This window comes from Apiospora hydei (assembly GCF_038363865.1).
Source record: "Apiospora hydei strain CBS 114990 chromosome Unknown utg000006l_segment0_segment0, whole genome shotgun sequence".
NCBI classification, from domain to species: domain Eukaryota; kingdom Fungi; phylum Ascomycota; class Sordariomycetes; order Amphisphaeriales; family Apiosporaceae; genus Apiospora; species Apiospora hydei.
In genome coordinates this window covers 5,564,935-5,582,977 of record NW_027117365.1, presented here as the reverse complement: position 1 = coordinate 5,582,977, position 18,043 = coordinate 5,564,935, and the positions used below count along the sequence as shown (strand labels likewise).

General features: G+C 58.0%; 8 protein-coding genes across 8 annotated transcripts; 2 read left to right on the top strand and 6 right to left on the bottom strand.

Annotated features, from left to right (window-relative positions):
* Positions 1-1,763: 1,763 nt before the first annotated feature.
* Positions 1,764-3,991, bottom strand: PG997_009033 (uncharacterized protein; the record flags this gene model as incomplete). Its single annotated transcript, XM_066813348.1, has 2 exons — positions 1,764-2,579; positions 2,639-3,991. The coding sequence occupies 2 exons, from the start codon at positions 3,989-3,991 to the stop codon at positions 1,764-1,766; spliced, it is 2,169 nt and encodes a 722-aa protein (XP_066668690.1).
* Positions 3,992-4,501: 510 nt separating this feature from the next.
* PG997_009032 (uncharacterized protein) lies at positions 4,502-5,334 on the bottom strand (the record flags this gene model as incomplete). The annotated part of the gene is made up of 5 exons (XM_066813347.1): positions 4,502-4,641; positions 4,698-4,800; positions 4,865-5,043; positions 5,119-5,176; positions 5,245-5,334. 5 exons carry the CDS (start codon positions 5,332-5,334, stop codon positions 4,502-4,504), a joined length of 570 nt encoding a protein of 189 aa, XP_066668689.1.
* A 324-nt stretch (positions 5,335-5,658) lies between these two features.
* Positions 5,659-5,993, bottom strand: PG997_009031 (uncharacterized protein; the record flags this gene model as incomplete). The annotated part of the gene is made up of 2 exons (XM_066813346.1): positions 5,659-5,700; positions 5,742-5,993. 2 exons carry the CDS (start codon positions 5,991-5,993, stop codon positions 5,659-5,661), a joined length of 294 nt encoding a protein of 97 aa, XP_066668688.1.
* Positions 5,994-6,746: 753 nt separating this feature from the next.
* On the bottom strand, positions 6,747-8,664 carry PG997_009030 (uncharacterized protein; the record flags this gene model as incomplete). Its single annotated transcript, XM_066813345.1, has 4 exons — positions 6,747-6,806; positions 6,869-7,805; positions 7,866-8,393; positions 8,471-8,664. The coding sequence occupies 4 exons, from the start codon at positions 8,662-8,664 to the stop codon at positions 6,747-6,749; spliced, it is 1,719 nt and encodes a 572-aa protein (XP_066668687.1).
* An 846-nt stretch (positions 8,665-9,510) lies between these two features.
* PG997_009029 (Snf7 family protein) lies at positions 9,511-11,011 on the top strand (the record flags this gene model as incomplete). Its single annotated transcript, XM_066813344.1, is given in 4 exon segments — positions 9,511-9,560; positions 9,640-9,714; positions 9,728-9,938; positions 9,953-11,011. The coding sequence occupies 4 exon segments, from the start codon at positions 9,511-9,513 to the stop codon at positions 11,009-11,011; spliced, it is 1,395 nt and encodes a 464-aa protein (XP_066668686.1).
* Positions 11,012-11,749: 738 nt separating this feature from the next.
* PG997_009028 (uncharacterized protein) lies at positions 11,750-12,646 on the bottom strand (the record flags this gene model as incomplete). Its single annotated transcript, XM_066813343.1, has 1 exon — positions 11,750-12,646. The coding sequence occupies one exon, from the start codon at positions 12,644-12,646 to the stop codon at positions 11,750-11,752; it is 897 nt and encodes a 298-aa protein (XP_066668685.1).
* Positions 12,647-12,696: 50 nt separating this feature from the next.
* PG997_009027 (uncharacterized protein) lies at positions 12,697-13,008 on the bottom strand (the record flags this gene model as incomplete). Its single annotated transcript, XM_066813342.1, has 1 exon — positions 12,697-13,008. One exon carries the CDS (start codon positions 13,006-13,008, stop codon positions 12,697-12,699), a length of 312 nt encoding a protein of 103 aa, XP_066668684.1.
* A 921-nt stretch (positions 13,009-13,929) lies between these two features.
* On the top strand, positions 13,930-15,510 carry PG997_009026 (DNA polymerase delta subunit 3; the record flags this gene model as incomplete). The annotated part of the gene is made up of 4 exons (XM_066813341.1): positions 13,930-14,117; positions 14,173-14,378; positions 14,470-15,249; positions 15,341-15,510. The coding sequence occupies 4 exons, from the start codon at positions 13,930-13,932 to the stop codon at positions 15,508-15,510; spliced, it is 1,344 nt and encodes a 447-aa protein (XP_066668683.1).
* Between the last annotated feature and the right edge of the window lie 2,533 nt (positions 15,511-18,043).

Sequence of the window (18,043 nt, the reverse complement as noted above, 5' to 3'; positions counted from 1 at the left end):
GTGATGTGTGGCCTTTCAGCTGGGACGAACAACCTGGGCGGGCCGGGCTCACGACGCGGTCCCGGCACTCTTCGCCCTTTGGCAGGTTGCGAAACGGGGTTGGCACCAAGACGTGTCCTATGTACATACATACCTATGTAACATAGTTCTTGTGCTGCCCCTTGCTTGCATGAGATCAAGACCCTTGGAGCCTTCGACCATGATTCGGTTGCCTCTTCCTGCGGCGGGGACGGGAGGTTACCGAGGCCAGGGGATCCATCCGACATTGCGGCATGCTCGTCGGCATATTCGGCCTGTTATTGCTCAGATGAGAGCCTGTGACGGATCTCCCGTTCCGACCATCACTGAACCACAATCCATTGCCAGGGCCAAGACTCTTCCTTCACCTGCTGTGCCGGTTTTAAAATGGAGCATGGCAAGCGAGCCTGTGAGTCCACATTTAACCGTTGAGCTGTATAAGTATTACGATAAGTGGACGGCGGGACGTTGGCTTGTGATTGGATTTGTCGTCTGGGTAAGTCTTAGAGAACGCTGGGGCATAATGGGAGACGGGGTGCCCAGACATCGCTGACATGGCAAAATGCGCCGGGTGTACAACCAGCCTGCTTCGTTAGCATCTTGACATGTCGCGTAATCAAAGTGAAGGGAACCACGTGTGCGGCCAGGACCTGATGCTTGCACTTGATGCAGTGTCACTCAACAGCAGGCAGAGCGTGCTCTTCCTCTTTCTGTCAAGTTTACTGGCGAGAAAGGCCGGCACGGCGCAGTTTCGGCAGCTATACTTCGATACCAGTCGCCAGACATTGCGATCCGCTGCATTTACGTAAACCGCACTTGGTAAACGGCTGTATGTTAGTTGTGACAGAATAAAAGTAACAAGGCCTGCATAGTTTGAGGGCAGCAAAGCCACAGAGGCGAGCATATCATATGACCAGTTGTGAGTACAAACTCCAATGCCATTGAAAGGAGAAGGCACTTTGACAGTTCAGATCTCCCGCGAAGGAAAAGAAAAAGGAAAAAAACACGGGCAGGAGGTCAGTCAATGTGTATTGACTAAAGGCGAAAGGAAGGGAAAAGAGAGAGAGAGAGAGAGAGAGAGAAGATAAAAAAGAAAAAAGAAAAAGAAAGAAAGGTCGATGATATCCCAGTAACTGGGACGCATCGGGAATTGAGCCCGATGCGGGGGTCGAACCCGCAGCCTTGAGATTAAGAGTCTCACGCTCTACCGATTGAGCTAACCAGGCAGATCGTTGTTTGTTGAGAAGCACAGCTGCTACAGACATCTACATGGCTTGCAAACAGAGCCGGGTAGGACGGGCTTATGGATGAACGGGGAAAGGGGAAAGGGGTAGGAGCCACTGATGAATCGGCCGGTGGGCTCTCTCTGAGTTACCTAGTAGGAGGCGGGCTGTGGTGCCACGGTCTTTTGCGACTCATCATTGGGTTAGGGATGTGCTGTGTTGGTTCTACGGCATTGGAGTAAACCACGCCGGCCTCAGGTTGCGCCAGTGGTTTCATTTCGGATGGATCAGTGAAGGCACAAGCATCTGGTAGACTGCAGGTAGGTATCGTACAAGTCAAAAGCAACCGAAAAACGTAGCATTGTTCATGGACCCTCATAACTCCCAGGCTATGTTTGCTTCTAATCCCCCTTTGTTTTGGGTATACCTACACGACGGATATGCCATCGTCAACCGAGATTGAACTCGGACGACTGGTTCATCACCTCCTTCATCTTCATCCTCATGCGACGGGCCGCATCCTCATCTGCCGCACCGTTGACGTCCAGCCCCTCGGGCGCCTTGGGTACATCCTCGCTCCTGTCGCCATCTCCATTCTTCCTCTTCTTCCCGGCCGCTGCTGCATGGCCCTTTGACGACCCGCCTCGTCGGCCCGCCGCCGATACCGCCCGGCGCCTCCCGCAGGCCAAAGCTCTTGGCCGTGTGACCCAAGTGGAGCTGCGTGATGTCAAAGTACTTGCGCTCGTCCTTGACGTGCGTGGCGTAGGCTCGAATGTAGGACCGGAACCCTTGCCGGGCCGCGTCGAGCAACTTCGCGCCGTTCTTCTCGTCCAGGAGCCGCTGCTCAATGTGCAGCTGCAGGGCCTCGGCGCGCTTCATGGCCGACTTGTCGCTCTGGAGCACGGGCGCCTCGGAGTCGGTGCCCGACTTCTTGGGGAGCATGATGGGTGTGATGAAGCTCTTCTGGATTATGGACTCGGACGATTGGCCGGTCATGGCGGCTTGGAGGTGGGCGAGGTAGCCTTCCTCGGAGCCAGGTTGCAGGAACAGCACCGCTTTGCCGGGACGCCCCGCACGCGCGGTGCGTCCGATACGATGCACATGGTCGTCCACTGCAAAGGCTGGGTCATACTCGATGACCAAGTCGACGGTGGGGACATCGAGACCGCGAGAGGCAATGTCGGTGGTGATGAGCACGCAAGGGTCGGACTCCTCGTGGAAAGCCTTCAAGGTGGCGGTTCGAATGGGCTGCGGGAGCGAGCCGTGCAGCTTGAACAGGGCGATCTTGTGGTTGGCGGGCGACGTGATATACGCAGCTTCCGCGACAGTGCCGGCCGTCTTGGACGTGTCGTTCGGGTGGGCGGGGCCGAGCGGAGCAGCTCGAAGTGGAAATCGACCGAGTCGGCGCAGGAGATGAAGATGATGGCCTTCATCACGGAGCCCTTGCGGGCAAAGGTTGACTTGAGGAGGGCCAGAAGCGTTATCAGGCGCGGCTTGGCGGCGGTGATGATGTAGGTCTGCTTCAGTTGAGCGGGCGCGGAAAACACGGCATCGTTGGTCTCGGCGGACTCGGGATCCGACTTGGAGGCCGTAACGTGCACGGCGTCTTGTAAGGAGATCTCGCCCAGTCGCTGCGCCGTCATCTTCATGGTGGCCGAGCAGAGCACCGTGACTCTGCGCTGCGGCAGCCTGTCCAGCAACACTCCGTCCTCGTTCTTGGTCTTGAGTCCCTCCTCTCGGATCTTGCTCACAATCATCTTCAGCTCGTCCTCGAAGCCCATCTCCATCAGGCGGTCGCCTTCGTCCAGCACCAGCCACCGGACCGTGCCGACGTCGAGTACTTTGGTGTGGTCCAGATGATCCGTCAGTCGACCTGGCGTGGCGATGAGGATGTTGACGCCCTTCCGTAACCGCGCCTTTTCGGACTTCTTGCTTTCGCCACCAATGACGGTGGTGCTCACGATCCAGGGGGCGCACCGGAGCAGCTTCTCGAGCACGGTGGCGATCTGCTTGCACAACTCGCGTGTCGGGGCCAGAATCATGGCGAACAGGCCAGAGTTGCGATGTATCTTGGTGCCCGTGCTGGTGCCGTCCTCGTCGTGGCTGAGCGCCATGATGCGCTGTACGATGGGCAACAGGTAGGATAGTGTCTTTCCGGAGCCGGTCTCGGCTTGGAGGAAGGCGTCGCTGTCGCTGCTGACGAGCTGGGGGATGGTGTTCTTCTGGATCGACGTCGGGGCTTTCATTTCGAGTTTGGTGGAGAGGTGGTGGGCAATGCGCTTGGAGAGCCCCAGGGCGTGGAAGGTCTCTGCTTCGGCGGTCAAGGGCGCGTTGGACGGCTGCGCGGGTTCGGCCTCTGGCTGGGCGTTTTCAAAGACGGTCGTGGCCGTGGGGTTGGAGGTGAAGAGTCGCGAGGTGACCTGGCCTGGAGGCAGGCCGGCCTTGACATAGGGCGTGCGGTGGCCGGTGTGTGTGCGGTCGGCGGCGGTTCTTTGTCGCTTGGCAGGCCTGTCGGCATCGTCGGCGTCGGCGTCGTCGTCGTCGTCGCCGCCGCCGCCGGTGTCTTTGCCGAACTGGCGGGCTCGCTCAAGCGGGGCGCCATTGACGCCGTTCCAGGACTTGCTGGGTTTTCCTTTGGCGGTGCGCTGGGCGCGGACTCGATCGCGCCATCTGCCGCCAGTGAATTTGACCTCGCTTTTCAGAGAAGAGTCGCCGAGGTCGAAGTTCAAGAGCATGCCATCGTCCGCCATTTTGTGTTTTGCTGGTGTGCGATTGAGCTGGAGGGGGGGCCGACCGAGAAGTATGGCCAGGGCGAGATTTGCATCCATCCATCAATTGGAGCGGCAGAATTCCTGCAACTTTTTGGCGGTCAGGCAAGGCCAGGCCAGGCCTGCGCTGGGTGGGTCTGGTCAGTTTGGTCAGTTTGTTTGGTTGCAGCAGAACTTGCTGGTCTTGCATTGCTGGTCTAGCCCCCGAAAGGCCCCCAAAGTCCCTAAAGCCCCCAAAGCGGGGCGATGAGGCCCCCCGAGCCCCCCCATCTCGGAGTGGATCAGCACCTGAGGTTTGGATAGCAGCATACTAAAATACCAGAGTGCTTGCACAAAGTAACGGTTAGAAGGTGACGATACCACGAAAGCCGACAGTCCCGCAAAGTTAGGTCAACATTCCATATTAGACATATATCTCTACGCTCGCAACTGCGGTCCTCAATCTGGGGCGAGCCAAAGCACACGTCCGTCAAGCAACTGCACGCGTCCATCCTACTGCTCCAAGTAGAAATCCACGCAGCTCTCGTAGGTTTGCCTGTTCTTGCTCGCCCACCAGTACCACTGGATTGCACATTTCCCGGCCACATCGCATGCCGACCTGAGGCTGTCAGGTAGGGTGATGTTGAAGTCAACTTCCCCGAGAGTTAGCAACACGGATCAAGGCGTCAGCTGCTCAACAGGGACGTACTGTCATTCCGTGGCGGCCCAGAGGTAGAATCCGGCCAGTCTGCCCAAGACCGCAGCGGCTCGCCGATGACTTGATTGGTGGCCAGGTCGACCACGGATACATTCTTGTCATGTGCACTTGGATCAGCAAATCAATCCCCGGACGCCAGAAGACCTGAGAGCACCTACGGCATAGCCAGGATGGTGGCCTGCGATGAGGTCAATGTGGAAGTCCAAAACGTCCCCCGCTTTCACCGTTTGGACGCCCTCCAGGTTATCCTCGAGCTGGTAGCCCCGACACAGGTAGGCGTTGCACTTGTAGGCCTCGTCCGCCTTCTTCATGGCATCTTCAATGGGGCTTGCGACATCTACGCCAGACACCGTGAGCTAGACCCGTGGGCTTGACCGTCGGTGTTCGGAACTTCAAGGGGAAGAGTGCTCACCCTTTTCCAGTTGTGCGGTGAGAGCAGCACCACAACGATCCCGCTGCACTGGGCCGGTCTGTCCGCCATGTCAGTTCAGTTCTTCGTGGGAGCCGTGCGAGAAGCCTCATACGACCAAGTACTGACCCTACGTGGTGTCGGGGTCTCCACAACCGCGTGGCCTGAGACGCCAGCGGCAGATAGGAGACCCAAGGCCGTGGCCAGCGCAGCCCGCATGTTGAGTTGCGCTTCTTGTTTTCGGTGCACGCTATGGTTGAGGTGACTCCCTGAGAAGCCTTAATGATCACACTGAGCTTCAGTCCCGGGCAGAGCAGAAGGGAGAAGTCGTCGCAAGCTCAACTTGACCAGCATCGTACGTTTACCAGGCGTCGATATCGACCAGCTGCACCGGGGATTGGCGGATATGGAGCACCAACGGAGAAATCGCCAAGCTATTTCCCTTTCCGGCGATGTCTAGTTTTCCCACCAACGGGGTCAGCCAAGGCCTGTTTTCTTTTTCGTACCCTATCATGGTTACCTAACCGCTTCGCTTTCTCGCCCTCAGATCAGATCTCCGGTTCGCAAGCCAATCCAATACGCCTCCTAAGAACTGCATCTGCCAGTTACCGAATCTGCAGCCTTACCACCTCGGAATGCTCGTCAAGTTCCTGTAGGTTTTCAATTTTACCCTTGTCCCAGCCGTAGAACACGACCCGGTTGCATCGTTCGTACCATGCATCGCGACCATCTGTCCGTCTCTGAAGCACAGTGAGACTGAACGCCCTCCCCACCACGGCCACTGCCATGCCTTCGCCCACCTCTCCTTCGGGCGATAGGCCAAGGTAGCCGTCCTCGGTGTATACCAGCTGGGCGTCGAGGCGATGCTGCCTCTCCATGTTTCTACACACGTCGTAACCCAAGATTTCGGACCCCTGGGACCGAGCGTTCCAGCTCGCAACATGGCTTAATACAGTCGATGTTCACAAGAGGACTGCTTATAGAGTAGAGGATTATCCAGTAAACGAACAACTGTATCAACGAGAATCCGCGAAGGCAACATCCCAAGATCGCCCTAAAAAGGGAGGTAACAAGAAAGCCGAAAAGTCGTGAGGGACCTAATCCCTTTAGAGTCAATAATTTTATAGAACACATAGATATAGTAATGTTCGTAGATCCTATTCGCCGGATATGTTTGATCGATACACTAACAAAGAAGCAGACTTCACCGAGCGCATTGCAGGTGGTGGAAATAACTACAGCGTGGTCGGTGCCACCGCTGTTCAGCGACAGAGGGAGGCCGAGACCAAGAAAGCTATTGCGGAGTTTGATCGCAAGTGGGATGAAGCTTCTAGCAGGAAACATGAGTCGGAGCAAATAGGTAGAAGTTAGTATAATCGCGTCGAGGTCAATGGTGGAGGCTGAGGCAGGGGAATAGGGGTCAGGAAATGAACGACCAGCCAGCCATTGTGGTGGATACGCATAGGGAGCCTCGCCTCAAGACCGCAACCGAACATGACTTGCTGAGCCCTCCTGCAGCTCGATTGATCGGCTTCCGATGTCCTCGTCCCTTGGGTCATGGTGAGTCTGACGGCGGCTCTCTTCATCGATCACTCGGTCCACGCCGAGCACAACTGCTTGTGTCTCGGCGCTCAGTGATGCGCCCGCACAAACAAATTGGCGACCAGAGACAGGCCTGCAACCACGACGCACTGCGATGACAAAAGGTTAGCAGGGGTGTACGAGGCAATACAACAGGCAGCGAAGAACTTACCATGGTCCATACGGCACGGAAGGCGTCAAAGTAGACCCGCCTCACGGCAATTTGGTCCTGCATCGACAGTGAGCTTATGAGCCCGACACTAGCAGAGGCCTGGTCGCCCTTGAAGCTGACAGCGACTTGCTCGCCAACTTCAGCCACCAGTTCTTCGTAATGATCGCTCATGCGGTTCTGGAAGATGACGCCGCCGACGACAATGGCGACGGACGTCGCGATGTTCCGGATGAAGCCCATGGTGGCGATGACGACGGCCGTGTCCATCTTGGCGGCGGCGGCCTGGGCGGCCAGCAGCGGCGGCTCCATGTTCATACCGACGCCCAGGCCGACGAGGACCTGGAAGACGAAGAGCTTGCTCAGGGGCTCGCCGAACTTCAAATAGATCAGCAGCCCCGTGCCGAGGGCCAGCGAGATTTGAGCCACGTACATGACGGGCAGGTAGCGGCCCGTCTTCTGGATGAGGGCGCCAGTAGCCGCGGCCGCGAGGGAGCAGGAGGCGATGAGGGGGATCAGATGCACGCCGGACGTCAACGCGTCGGCGCCCAGGACCGATTGGGAATACAGGGGCAGGTAGAAGGCCAAGCTGGTGAGGACGTAGTTGCCGCACGAGAAGACGGCGTAGGAGGCGACGGAGGAGCGGTCCCGAAACAGCCGCAGGGGGATGATGGGGTTGGCGCCCGCCAGCTTCCACTCGGCGAGGACGAAAAGGCCCACCGTCAAAGCGCCGAAGACAAGGAGGCTGACGACGGTCGCCGAGGACCAGGGGAAGGTGACGTCGCCGAATTCGAGGCCCAAAAGAATCATGAGGGCGGCGCCGACGATGAGGAAGCTGCCGGCCCAGTCGATGGCTTTGAGGCCGGCCAGAACGGGTGTTTGGGGGTCGGCAGGTTCAGGAACACTGCAATTACGACGAAAACCACGGCGCCGATCGGCACTGGACAAAGCACGTCACATCAGCCAGCTGATCCCAGAAGCAGCGAAGCACCAGCAGGACTCACAGTTGATATAGAAACACCAGCGCCAGTCCAGCTTGGTGGTGAAGATGCCGCCAAGGACGGGCCCGACCGCGCTGCCGACGGCCCAAACGACGGAAGTGACGGCGAGGTAGAGCCCCCGGTCGCGCATGGAGAAGGTGTCGCAAATGATGGTGTTGACCATGGTGCCCATGCCGCTGGCGCCGACGCCCTGGACGGCGCGGCCCGCAATGACGGCGGCCATGGTCGGGGCGCGGGCGCAAAGCAGACTGCCAGCGAAGAAGACGGCGTGGGCGGCCAGCATGACGGGCTTGCGGCCCCAGATGTCGGCGACGGTGGCCCAGACGGGGGTGACGGCGGTCATGGCGAGGGAGAAGGCGCTGCCGACCCAGACGTAGCCGCTTGCGCTGCCGAACGCCGACGCGATGGCGGGGATGGCGGGGGTGGTGATGGTGAGGTCCAGGGCGGAGAGCAGGACGGAGAGGCAGAGGGGCGCCATGGTTAGGAGGATGGTGGCGGCGGGGGGCGAGTCCGGGTTCGGGTTGCTTCTTCTGGTGGGCGGTCATGACCATGTTGGTTGGTGGAGGTTGCTGGTGCCGGTGCCGTTGCTGCAGCCGGCGCTGACGATGTGTGGGCGCTGTTGCGGCGGCTGATGTTGCTGTGGGTGGCCCTGATGCCGACATCTGGGCCGCCTACAGCCGGTGCCGGCGGTTCCGGACGGTGCTGGGACCCGCGACGGCTCACCGGAGGAGGTGGCTCTGGGACAGCGAGTCTGTGCAAGCCGTTGGCTTCGAGAGTCACAGTCTCTATGGCAGACATGGCGACAATGGTTCTTCAGTCGATTGGCACCGGATTCGGGCGGGTTTTCCGTGTAAGTGCAAGGTAACAGATGGAATCATTGGATGATGGCATGGGATTGGCCTTCTCTTATGTGTCAGTTGGCCGAGTGCTGCCTGGTCGCTTCGTTCTTGGCTGCATCTCCTCCGTGCCGCATTGGCAGTCGTCGAATACGACCTCGGACACCCTCGCGGCGCAGAAGAACGAACAGTGGCCAGGATGGGACCCAAGATGTCTTTTTTTTTTTTTTTTTTTTTTTTTACCAGTACGAACCTCAGCATTCTCTCTTCCTTATGTACCGACATACATATTAAGTATATCTGTAAGTACTTACTCGCAGATGCCAGACTTGAAATGTTCAATTTCAATGCCTACCAGCCTGCGGTTGTCGCTGAAATTAGTGGCCCGGCCCACTAAACCCCGAGCGCCTTAGCGCCCCTCCAGCCGTTTTCCAGGGCATCCAGGGGACCATCAGCGGTGACGTCGCCCGGTTCCCAGCTGCAACTCACTGAGCAGTAAGTACTTCTTAACATACATGTACTTAAGTGCCTGAGTGCCTACTTCTTAAGTAGTAGCAACTGATAAGAGCCCGCTCGTGGCCAATCCGCCTGTTATCTTCCCTCCCCTGGCCGCCTCTTTTTGCCCATCGACTCGCACATGCAAAACAAACAATCCGATCACCCAGTTCCGGCCATCTGATCTGCGACCACCACCACCACGACGCCACGCCGGGCTCTCTGCACATGCTCTGAAACACCACGTCACGACGAGCGTCCCCGGGCAGACACTGCCCGCCACGACGGCCGCCACCCGACAAACACCCTCACCATGAGCGAACTCCTCGATTACCTTGTGCAGAACGAGCAGGACTTCCGCAAGTTCGTCGTCCCCTCTCCGTCCCCACATGCATACACACACTTCTCTTGCAGCTGCTGACTGCTGACACTGATGATCCAGAGCACGCTTGCCCGCCCTGTACTCGGACTTCACCCCGCTCCGCACCATCAACCCCGATGGCTTCACCGCCAACCTGTCCGCCTGGAAGCGCGGCCTCTCCTCCGCCCTCCCTGGCCGGCCACGCGCCCTCCCGCTCGCCCCAGCGATCCCACTTCATCCTCGAGATTGACGACAACCTGCTGCGATCCCTCGAGACGAAACAGTATGGCCAGCCCCTCTCCCTCGGCACCGTCCTCGCCGAGGCCGTCGCCACCAACGACATGATGCCCCTGCCCAACTTCACCAAGAGCCGCGACAGCGTCTACTACAAGAGCTGGACCTCGCTGGGATGGGGGCCGTGACCTGGGGCCTGCGCACGGCCGGCGTGATAGGACAACCCGGCGCCAGCGGCAAGATGCCCAAGGGCAAGTTCGTGGTGCTTGCCAATCTCGAGACGGGCGCCAAGCTGTTCGATGCCGAGGCCAGGAGCCGGACGACGCGGTTCGAGCGCACCTTTTCGAAGCCACACTTCCGTCGCGAGTTTGAGGACCTCCTTGGCGAGGGAAAGGTCATGTCCGAGGCCGACTTCGACGTATTGGTGACGTTTCTGTCGAGAGACAAGGCCATGCTGGCCACGGACGGTTCGATCGTCAAGATCCGCAGCGCCGACTCGGCCGACGGCGCCGTCATCACCGACGAGGACACGGCCATTGCGAGCCTCAAGGAGCTGATCGAGGACCTCAACAAGCAGACCGAGGTGCTGAACAGACGCATCGACGAGCTCAGCCTCAAGGCGCAGGCGGCCGTCGTCAAGAAGAACCGGGTCGCCGCCCTCGCCGCCCTCAAGTCCAAGAAGATGGCGCAGTCGAACCTGGCGACGCGGTACGCTACGCTCAATCAGCTCGAGGAGGTCGCCGCCAAGGTCGAGCAGGCGGCCGACAACGTGCAGCTGGTCAAGGTGATGCAGACGAGCACGACGGCGCTCAAGAGCCTCAACTCGCAGGTCGGCGGGGCGGATCACGTCGATGCCGTGTTCGACCGGCTGCGGGAGCAGATGGGCGAGGTGGACGAGGTCGGCAACATCATCTCGGAGGCGGGACCGGCCATCGACGAGGCCGAGGTCGACGACGAGTTCGAGGCGATGCTGGCCGAGGAGCGCAAGAAGGAAGAAGAGGCCGAGCGCGCCAAGAAGGAGGCGCAGCAGGAGGAGGAGGCCGAGGAGACGAGGAGGCGGCTCGCCGAGCTCGAGAAGCTGGGCCCTGTGCCCTCCGAGCAGCCGGAGGAGGCCCGGACGACGGCGGAGAAAAACCCATCTACGCCAGTTACGGCGACCACGAACAATTTGGAAGGCATGTCGCTCGAGGAGCCTGTCAAGCTGGCGGCGGAATCATAGCGGACCGACACGAAGATATGGCGTTTTTGGGCGGTTGCATTCCTAGAGAGAACGAGGCCACTGCATTTACCCCGAGCAGATATGAATAAACAGGTTAGGTAGGTAGGTATTTTGGCTCAGGGGCAACGTACATATTCCACTTGTCCATGTCGGAGTTATATTTAAGGAATATCGAATCACAAATGAACCAAAGCCTTATCATTGTTTTATTTTTTATGCTCTGCCTGCATGCTCAACCTCGGCCTAGCGTCCGTCTCGTCAGAATTTGTTCTCGTTTACGGCCTTTTACACAAGCCTTACACACGCTAGACGTGGCCTCCGAGAGATTTTTGCTGCTGCTACTGCAAAACCCCCAGAGAGAGAAGGGGAATTTGCAGGAGAAGCCGAGGATTGAGCCCAACGAATGAGGCCCCCTCGCACCTCGCCATCATGCTACTTAGCCAGGCCAAAAGCTCTCTTCGTGGACAGACCTTCATGGTGTGGCATGATTAGATAGGTAGATAAACCCATGCCCTATCTGGCACGGTTCGTAGATTATCTCATCAAGTAGTCGAGATACCACCTGGAGGTCACTTACTCCGATGAACATAGGGGGAGCAGGGTTCATGATAATAAATGTCATTGCAGTATTATTCATTATGCATCATCCCATGGGTATCAAATAGCGCAGCTACTACTGTACAAGGCAAATACTAGATATGCACACCGCTGACTGTCTAGTCTACAGGGTTCCTGACTTCAACTCGGTTCACTCGTTCCGTTCCTCGACCGATCTACTGCAGTGGCTTCTAGCGGAGAAATCCCAGCCATGGCAAAAGACCTATCGGGCATGCACGGCGTTGTGTATTCGTAATTGGGGGTGGGGACGGGAGGTTTCGATATCGCGGACGGATCTAGGGAGACAGGAGCCTGGTCGACTTGCATGTCTGATGGAGAAGGACTAGCAGCTGCGGCCACGGGTGTCGTGGATGTGCCAGTGCCCTGTTGCGGCAGCGTCTCGGCGGTCGGTTGTCCTTCGTTGGCCTTTTGTAAAGCTTTAGCCCTACTCTTGCGTGCGCTGGCGACGAGGTCCTGAAAGGAGGAATCGTGCTTGGCCGACCATGCGGCATGGTCGAAGCCTTTGTCTTTGATCTGCGCCCCTTGGTGTATGGACCTCGATGTCGTAGGCGCGCGTGTTCCCAAAGTCCTCTCCCACACGTCGAGCTCCTGAAGCAGCTCGGACTTGCGCTTCGGATGTAACGAGTCGCAGTTGGCATTCCATATCGTGATCCACTCCTGGTGTCGCTTCTCGAGGATTTGGCGGGTGCCGTTGGTGGGGACGCCCAGGTCGGCGAGCTTCTTCCGTAGCGCAGCATCTTTGAGCATGGAATAGCTGAGAGTGGGGAGTCGCTCGGGTTTTGGCGGGGGCGCCGGACTGGCGAGGGCTTGAAAGCCATTTCGCTGCGTGCCGGACGCGGGCTTTGGTTTTGTCGGTTGTTCTCGAGGCGACCCGGGGCAAGAGCTGTCGAGATGCCGGTCCACCTGGACCTCCTTCATGCGCTCGAGGCAAATGGGGCAAGCGACGAGCCCGTCGTGGTAGCTCTGGTCGGGAACCGAGTGCGGCGGCACAGAGAAAGTGGCCTCTTGCCGCGCCATCTCGGCCGTCAATTCGGCGCCTCTTGTTTTGCTCTTCCTCGCCGAGCTCCTTAAGCGCTTGGCGGGCTGGTCATCTGCGGCGGCGTCTCCCCCTCGGCATCCAGGGCGTGCTTGGGCGATGCCGAAGTCGAGGCGGCGACGGGCACCTCGACGGTGTGGACGAGGACGGTCGGGGGCTTGCGGGCGAGGGCGAGGAGGTCGGCGCGGGTCTTGACGAAAGCGAGGACGGCCTCCTCCATGGACCAGTTGCTACGCAGCTTGGAGACCTCCTGGACGGAGCGGCACAGGGAGCACTTGGCGTCACTGGCGAGGGCGCGGCGGATGCAGGTGGAGCAGAAGGTGTGGTTGCACGAGGTCAGCATGGGGTGGTGTAGAAGTCCTTGCAGATCTGGCAGCGCAGGGCGGCCTCGACGGCGGCGAGGCCGGGGAGGGGCGTCGTCAGCCAGTCGGTCGAGTCGGCGATGTCGTCGAAGCTGCCTTTGTCGGCGGCCATGGTGGGAGAAGAGACCGAAACACGGGCGGCGAGGAGGGCGTAGAAAGAGGCTGAGGATCTATGTCTGGGTCTGTACTTTTCCAGGTACTTCTTTTCTGATGAATGGAGTGTTGCGGAAGTGGGAAACAGGTCTAGTGGCGCAATGGAAACATGCTGGGATCTGGATGCTTTGTTTGAACTGATCTGAGCTGGCAATGTCGAGGGCCTGTGGTCGGCGTCCCTTTGTCGTTGGTTGTCTGGCCTGGGCCTTTTCTGCAACGCTGCTGGCTGGCTGGCTGGCTGGTCGCGAGATCATGGGAGGCGAAGGAAGGCAGACGCGACTGCCAACATACCAAAAACGCCTGCAGGCTGCAGCAGCTGCAAGTGCCAGGCCCCCCACTAAGTACATACATACATGTACCTAAATATGTAAGTAGGTACTTAACCATGCGGATTTGGTGGTCTGTCCCGCGCAGAAAACGCCCAGCCAGTGCAGCACCGGCGCCCGGACACCCCCCAAAAACCAGCCTGGCCCGCACGTGAGACCGCGCCAGCGAGCGACGCGCTCTCCATCAAATCAATTAAACACGGGCTCGCTCGCCATTACTAGCCGTTTCGTCCCAGTTATTCGATTCGACGGGCTGAATTGATGGGCATTCATTGATGGAAAGAGAGCCAGCTACACACACCGGGAAGCAGCACTTTTGAGACCAGACCAACCCAGGCGACCAAGTCCAAAGTCGCCATTGCCATACCCTCATCCTCCAAATCGCCTAACATTGATTGTGATTGACCTTGCCGTGGTACGGCCATGGACGATTATAAGAACTTCTTGGCGCAGCAGATCCTCACCGAGGACAAGCTTGTGAGTGTTCCTGCCATTCCTGCCACTTACTGGCTACCATCACCGCGCGAGCCAACACCGGCTAACCTCCAGCCCAAGGTCACCTATCGGACGCTGAGCCGCACATTGAAGGTGCACGTCAACTTGGCCAAACAGTAAGACGCCGTTCACTGTGAACCACAACTTCTACGGCCATTAACTCGGATCCAGGATGCTGTATGACTTTCACAAGTCACAAAATGACAAGAACCCCGGCTCTCTCAACGCCACCTACCTGGTCTACGGCACACGGAAATCTTCCGACGAGCAGGATGGCGATGTCGAGATGACCGATTCAGTTTCCGAGAAGGACGAGACTTTCTCGGAAACAGTCCCTACCCAGACCCTCGCCCTCATCAGGGAGGAGATGCTGCCAGGTAAGCTCGCATGGTCTAAAAAAAAAGAAAGAAAAAAAACAGGCCCGGTCTTGCCCAAGGCCCTTCCATCCATACTGATGTGTCCCTGCAGATACATTGCGGCAATACAACGAGGTAACGTCCATTCATGTCTACAGCTTGGCGCCGCATCCCATGAAGGACCTGCAGTTCCTGTCAGATACCGCTCAGCAGGTGGTCAGCATGTCCATCGAGGAAGACTTCTCCCCGGGTGCCAACAAGACATACGGCACCATCAGAAACCCCAACGCCCGCAAGAGGGAGCGTCGTGCGGGTGCTCCCGCCCCGGCGCCTGCCAAGGCACAGCCAAAGGCCCCAGTGAAGCAGGAGACCAAGCCGGCTATCAAGGAGGAACCGAAGGCCGCTACGACCACCACCGCGAAAAAAGTGGCCGCCAACTCCGCTCCGGCCTTGAAGCGGCAGGGCTCCTCGGGCGGCATTGGCCAGATGTTCGCCAAAGCGGCCAGCAAGCCCAAGAAGCCCGCCGCCCCCGAGAAGGCCGAGGAGGTGCCCACCCCGGCCCTGTCGGACGAGGGCGAAGACGACGACGAGCCTATGCCCGAGGCGGCCAAGCAAAAGGTGGAGGAGGACGGCAAGTCGAGGAGGGACCGGCAGGCCGAGCTCCGCCGCATGATGGACGAAAGCGACGGAGAGGAAGAGGAGGAGTCCATGTCGAAGCCCGCGAGTCCAGCGGAGGAGCCCATGGATGAAGACACGGCACCGGCCGAGCCCGAGGCTAAGGCGGCAGAGGAGGAGCCGGCCGAGGTTGTCGCTAGCACCGGCGGCGGCAGGCGACGCGGCCGGCGACGAGTCACCAAGAAGAAGCAGATCATGGACGACCAGGGCTATCTAGGTAAGTGGCTACGAAGCGGACTGGCCGCCTGACCGATACACCATCTGTTGAGAATGGTAGCCGGCATACTAACCACGAATCGTTTCTACAGTCACCATACAAGAGCCGGGCTGGGAGTCTTTCTCCGAGGAGGATGTGCCGGCGCCGAAGCCGCAGAAGGCGAAGCCCGCGGCCGCCGAGAAGGCAGCACCGGCTGGCAAGGCCAAGAAGGCGGCGCCAAAGGGCCAGGGCAACATCATGTCGTTCTTCGGCAAGAAGTGAGAGACCAGGCCTGTTGCGGCCACTATCGAACCAAGCTACTTTTTTAGAGAGACCGATTGCTATCGCAAGTCGATGATGTATTCGAAGCAGCATCAAACAGCATTTGTCGCATAGCTCCTCATGCCACTTGTCTCCGGGTTCACCGTAGTAGATGCTGGGCAGAAACGTGTATCTGGACTACTTGCAAGTGCGCAGCCCCCTGGCTGCTGCTTCGATTGCGACACGCCATCCATGACGACACCAAGTCTGACTGTATTGCACTGTTCTGTTTGTCCTCAACGGTCTAATCTAACCCATCACATCATGACCAACATGCAATGAACCCCCAGCCCGCCACAAGTCGAGCAATCTGTCATTTCCAGTAGTCCGACCGTTTTTTTCGGTATTCATTCTGGTCCGATGAGTTTGGAGCATGTGCTAAGGAAAGGGGATGGGTAGCTGGACTCTCGGGGATAAAGCCCGGGTCCGAGTTCCCTTTACTCCGGCCATCCGCGGGCGCGCCTCGGACAGTTCGCTGGTGCGCGCGCCCCGCCCCCATCCATGGAATAGATAGTAAGCGGAGGAATCTGAAGTCCGGCTCGTCGCGGCGCATTTTCGTGGCACATGACGATTACGTTGCATCCATCCATCCATCCAATTTATTGATGTAGGTGCGACATCCATGCTGCTGCTACTGCACATGCATGCGAGCGGGCGAGTGCAAACCCCACGCGGTTATTGTCATCATCATCTGAATTGCCAACTTGGATCTTCCATAACAGGTCAAGTCTTGGGAGTATGCAGTATACTACTCCAGCTTGCGTGCACGTATCGGCCCTGGGGTCTATCGCTGGGTTGCGCTGGCGAACCATGTAGATAGAGGATCAACGCAAATCTAGGAAGAAGGGATAGGAAAGAAGAGGAGAAAAAAAAAAAAAAAAAAAAAAAAAACTTGCATTGATGGGATGATATGCTGGCAAACAGTCAGTACCTACCCGGATGTGACATGTTTCTGCAAATTGGTTCTTTGGCAATCTTCTAGAAGAAAATTCGCGCATGGTCACAGCAATCTCCCAGGGTGCTGGAATCGCAGAACACCACTACTGCCATGCAAGGGTGCGGCGCAAACACAGGACGGAGTCTTGCATACTGTGTGTACTCGGGTGTACTCTGAATAGAGGCGGGCTCATCATCAAATGGACGTGGCCCCTTGCTTTTCACCTTCTGGACAGTACTTGTACACTTGCAAGAGTCGCATCAATGGATTGGTCTCCATACAAAAGCTATTAAGCAGCAGCAAGCACCTGGAGCCCCATCATGTACAATGGCAGATGCGGACTTTGGGCAGTGACCCCAGGTAGCCTGGAGGGGAAACCGACTGGAGGGCACCGGGCAGCCAGGCAGCCCTGGGAGGACGAGGACACTGGCTGGCAAGCAAGCTGTTTGTCTGTCGCGTGCCGCATGGACTGGGATGCTGCTGCTGCTCCGGCTCTCGTTCGTAACTGCGAGACAGGCACGAGGTACAAAGCCGACTGAGAGCTCCTCCCTCCGAGAGCTACATTCGATGACAGGCAGACCTGGAGGGTGGGGTATCTGCTACCTACCTGTAGTACAAGTACCCTAAGGATCGTGCGAACACCAATGGGTGTCGTCAATTCGATCAGGGGCCCCTTGCCCTGGTCTCCCGCATCTCCCTCTCTCTCCACACACCAACCAAGGCGACACTACCTACTAGCCTCGCTCTTTTTTTTCTTCTTCCTCCTTCTCTCCGTCTCTCCTCTTCCCAGGGCCGTGAATGACAAATTGACAAACTGTACGTCCGATATTGCCGAGCAATTTCCAGTGTAGGGCTGGTCAGTTCCCTCTTAGTGGCGGCTGGAACTGACTACCAATGATTGACTACATATAAGTACGGACTTCGGGCAATCCAGGGTCAATGACAAGGTCAGGAACCGGTACACGTAGGCGGTTTCAAGAAATGACGATAACGTCAAGGGAGGCTATCGGCTCGCAAGGGGCAAGAAACGTTAGTCGGGGCCTTGGCTTCTCAACGGCGCCCTGGGGTCGGCCCTTGTACTAAGATGCTTCGAGGGCTGGTCTGCTCGTCACCTCGCAGCTGAAAGGGACATGCGAAAGCCGAGCCGAAGTTGCTGCTGACACATGCAGGCTTTTCTCGCTTGGTGCTCTCGCGCTCTCTCTCTCTCTCTGTGTGTGTGTGTCTCTCGAAGTATCCATGATAGGTACATGTATCAACGTATGGATTCATGGCCGGCCGACCGGATTGCACATGGATGCATGGGATGGATACCCAATTGAAAGACGAAACCTCAAGTTTGGTTTTGGTCTCGTTTCCCAGGTCATGTTTTCTGCACTTTGCTAGCAATTCGATGCATTTCCGATGCCGAGACCAGCACCAGTCATTGGGAAACTGGAAATGCGCATCCAGATTGGTCAATTGACTCGGCGTCGAGAAAAATGTCGGGTGCGGAGCCTTGTCGCCTGTGACGGGCCTTAGTCACTTTTTTTTTTTTTTTCCCTTTGTTGTCCCTCCTTC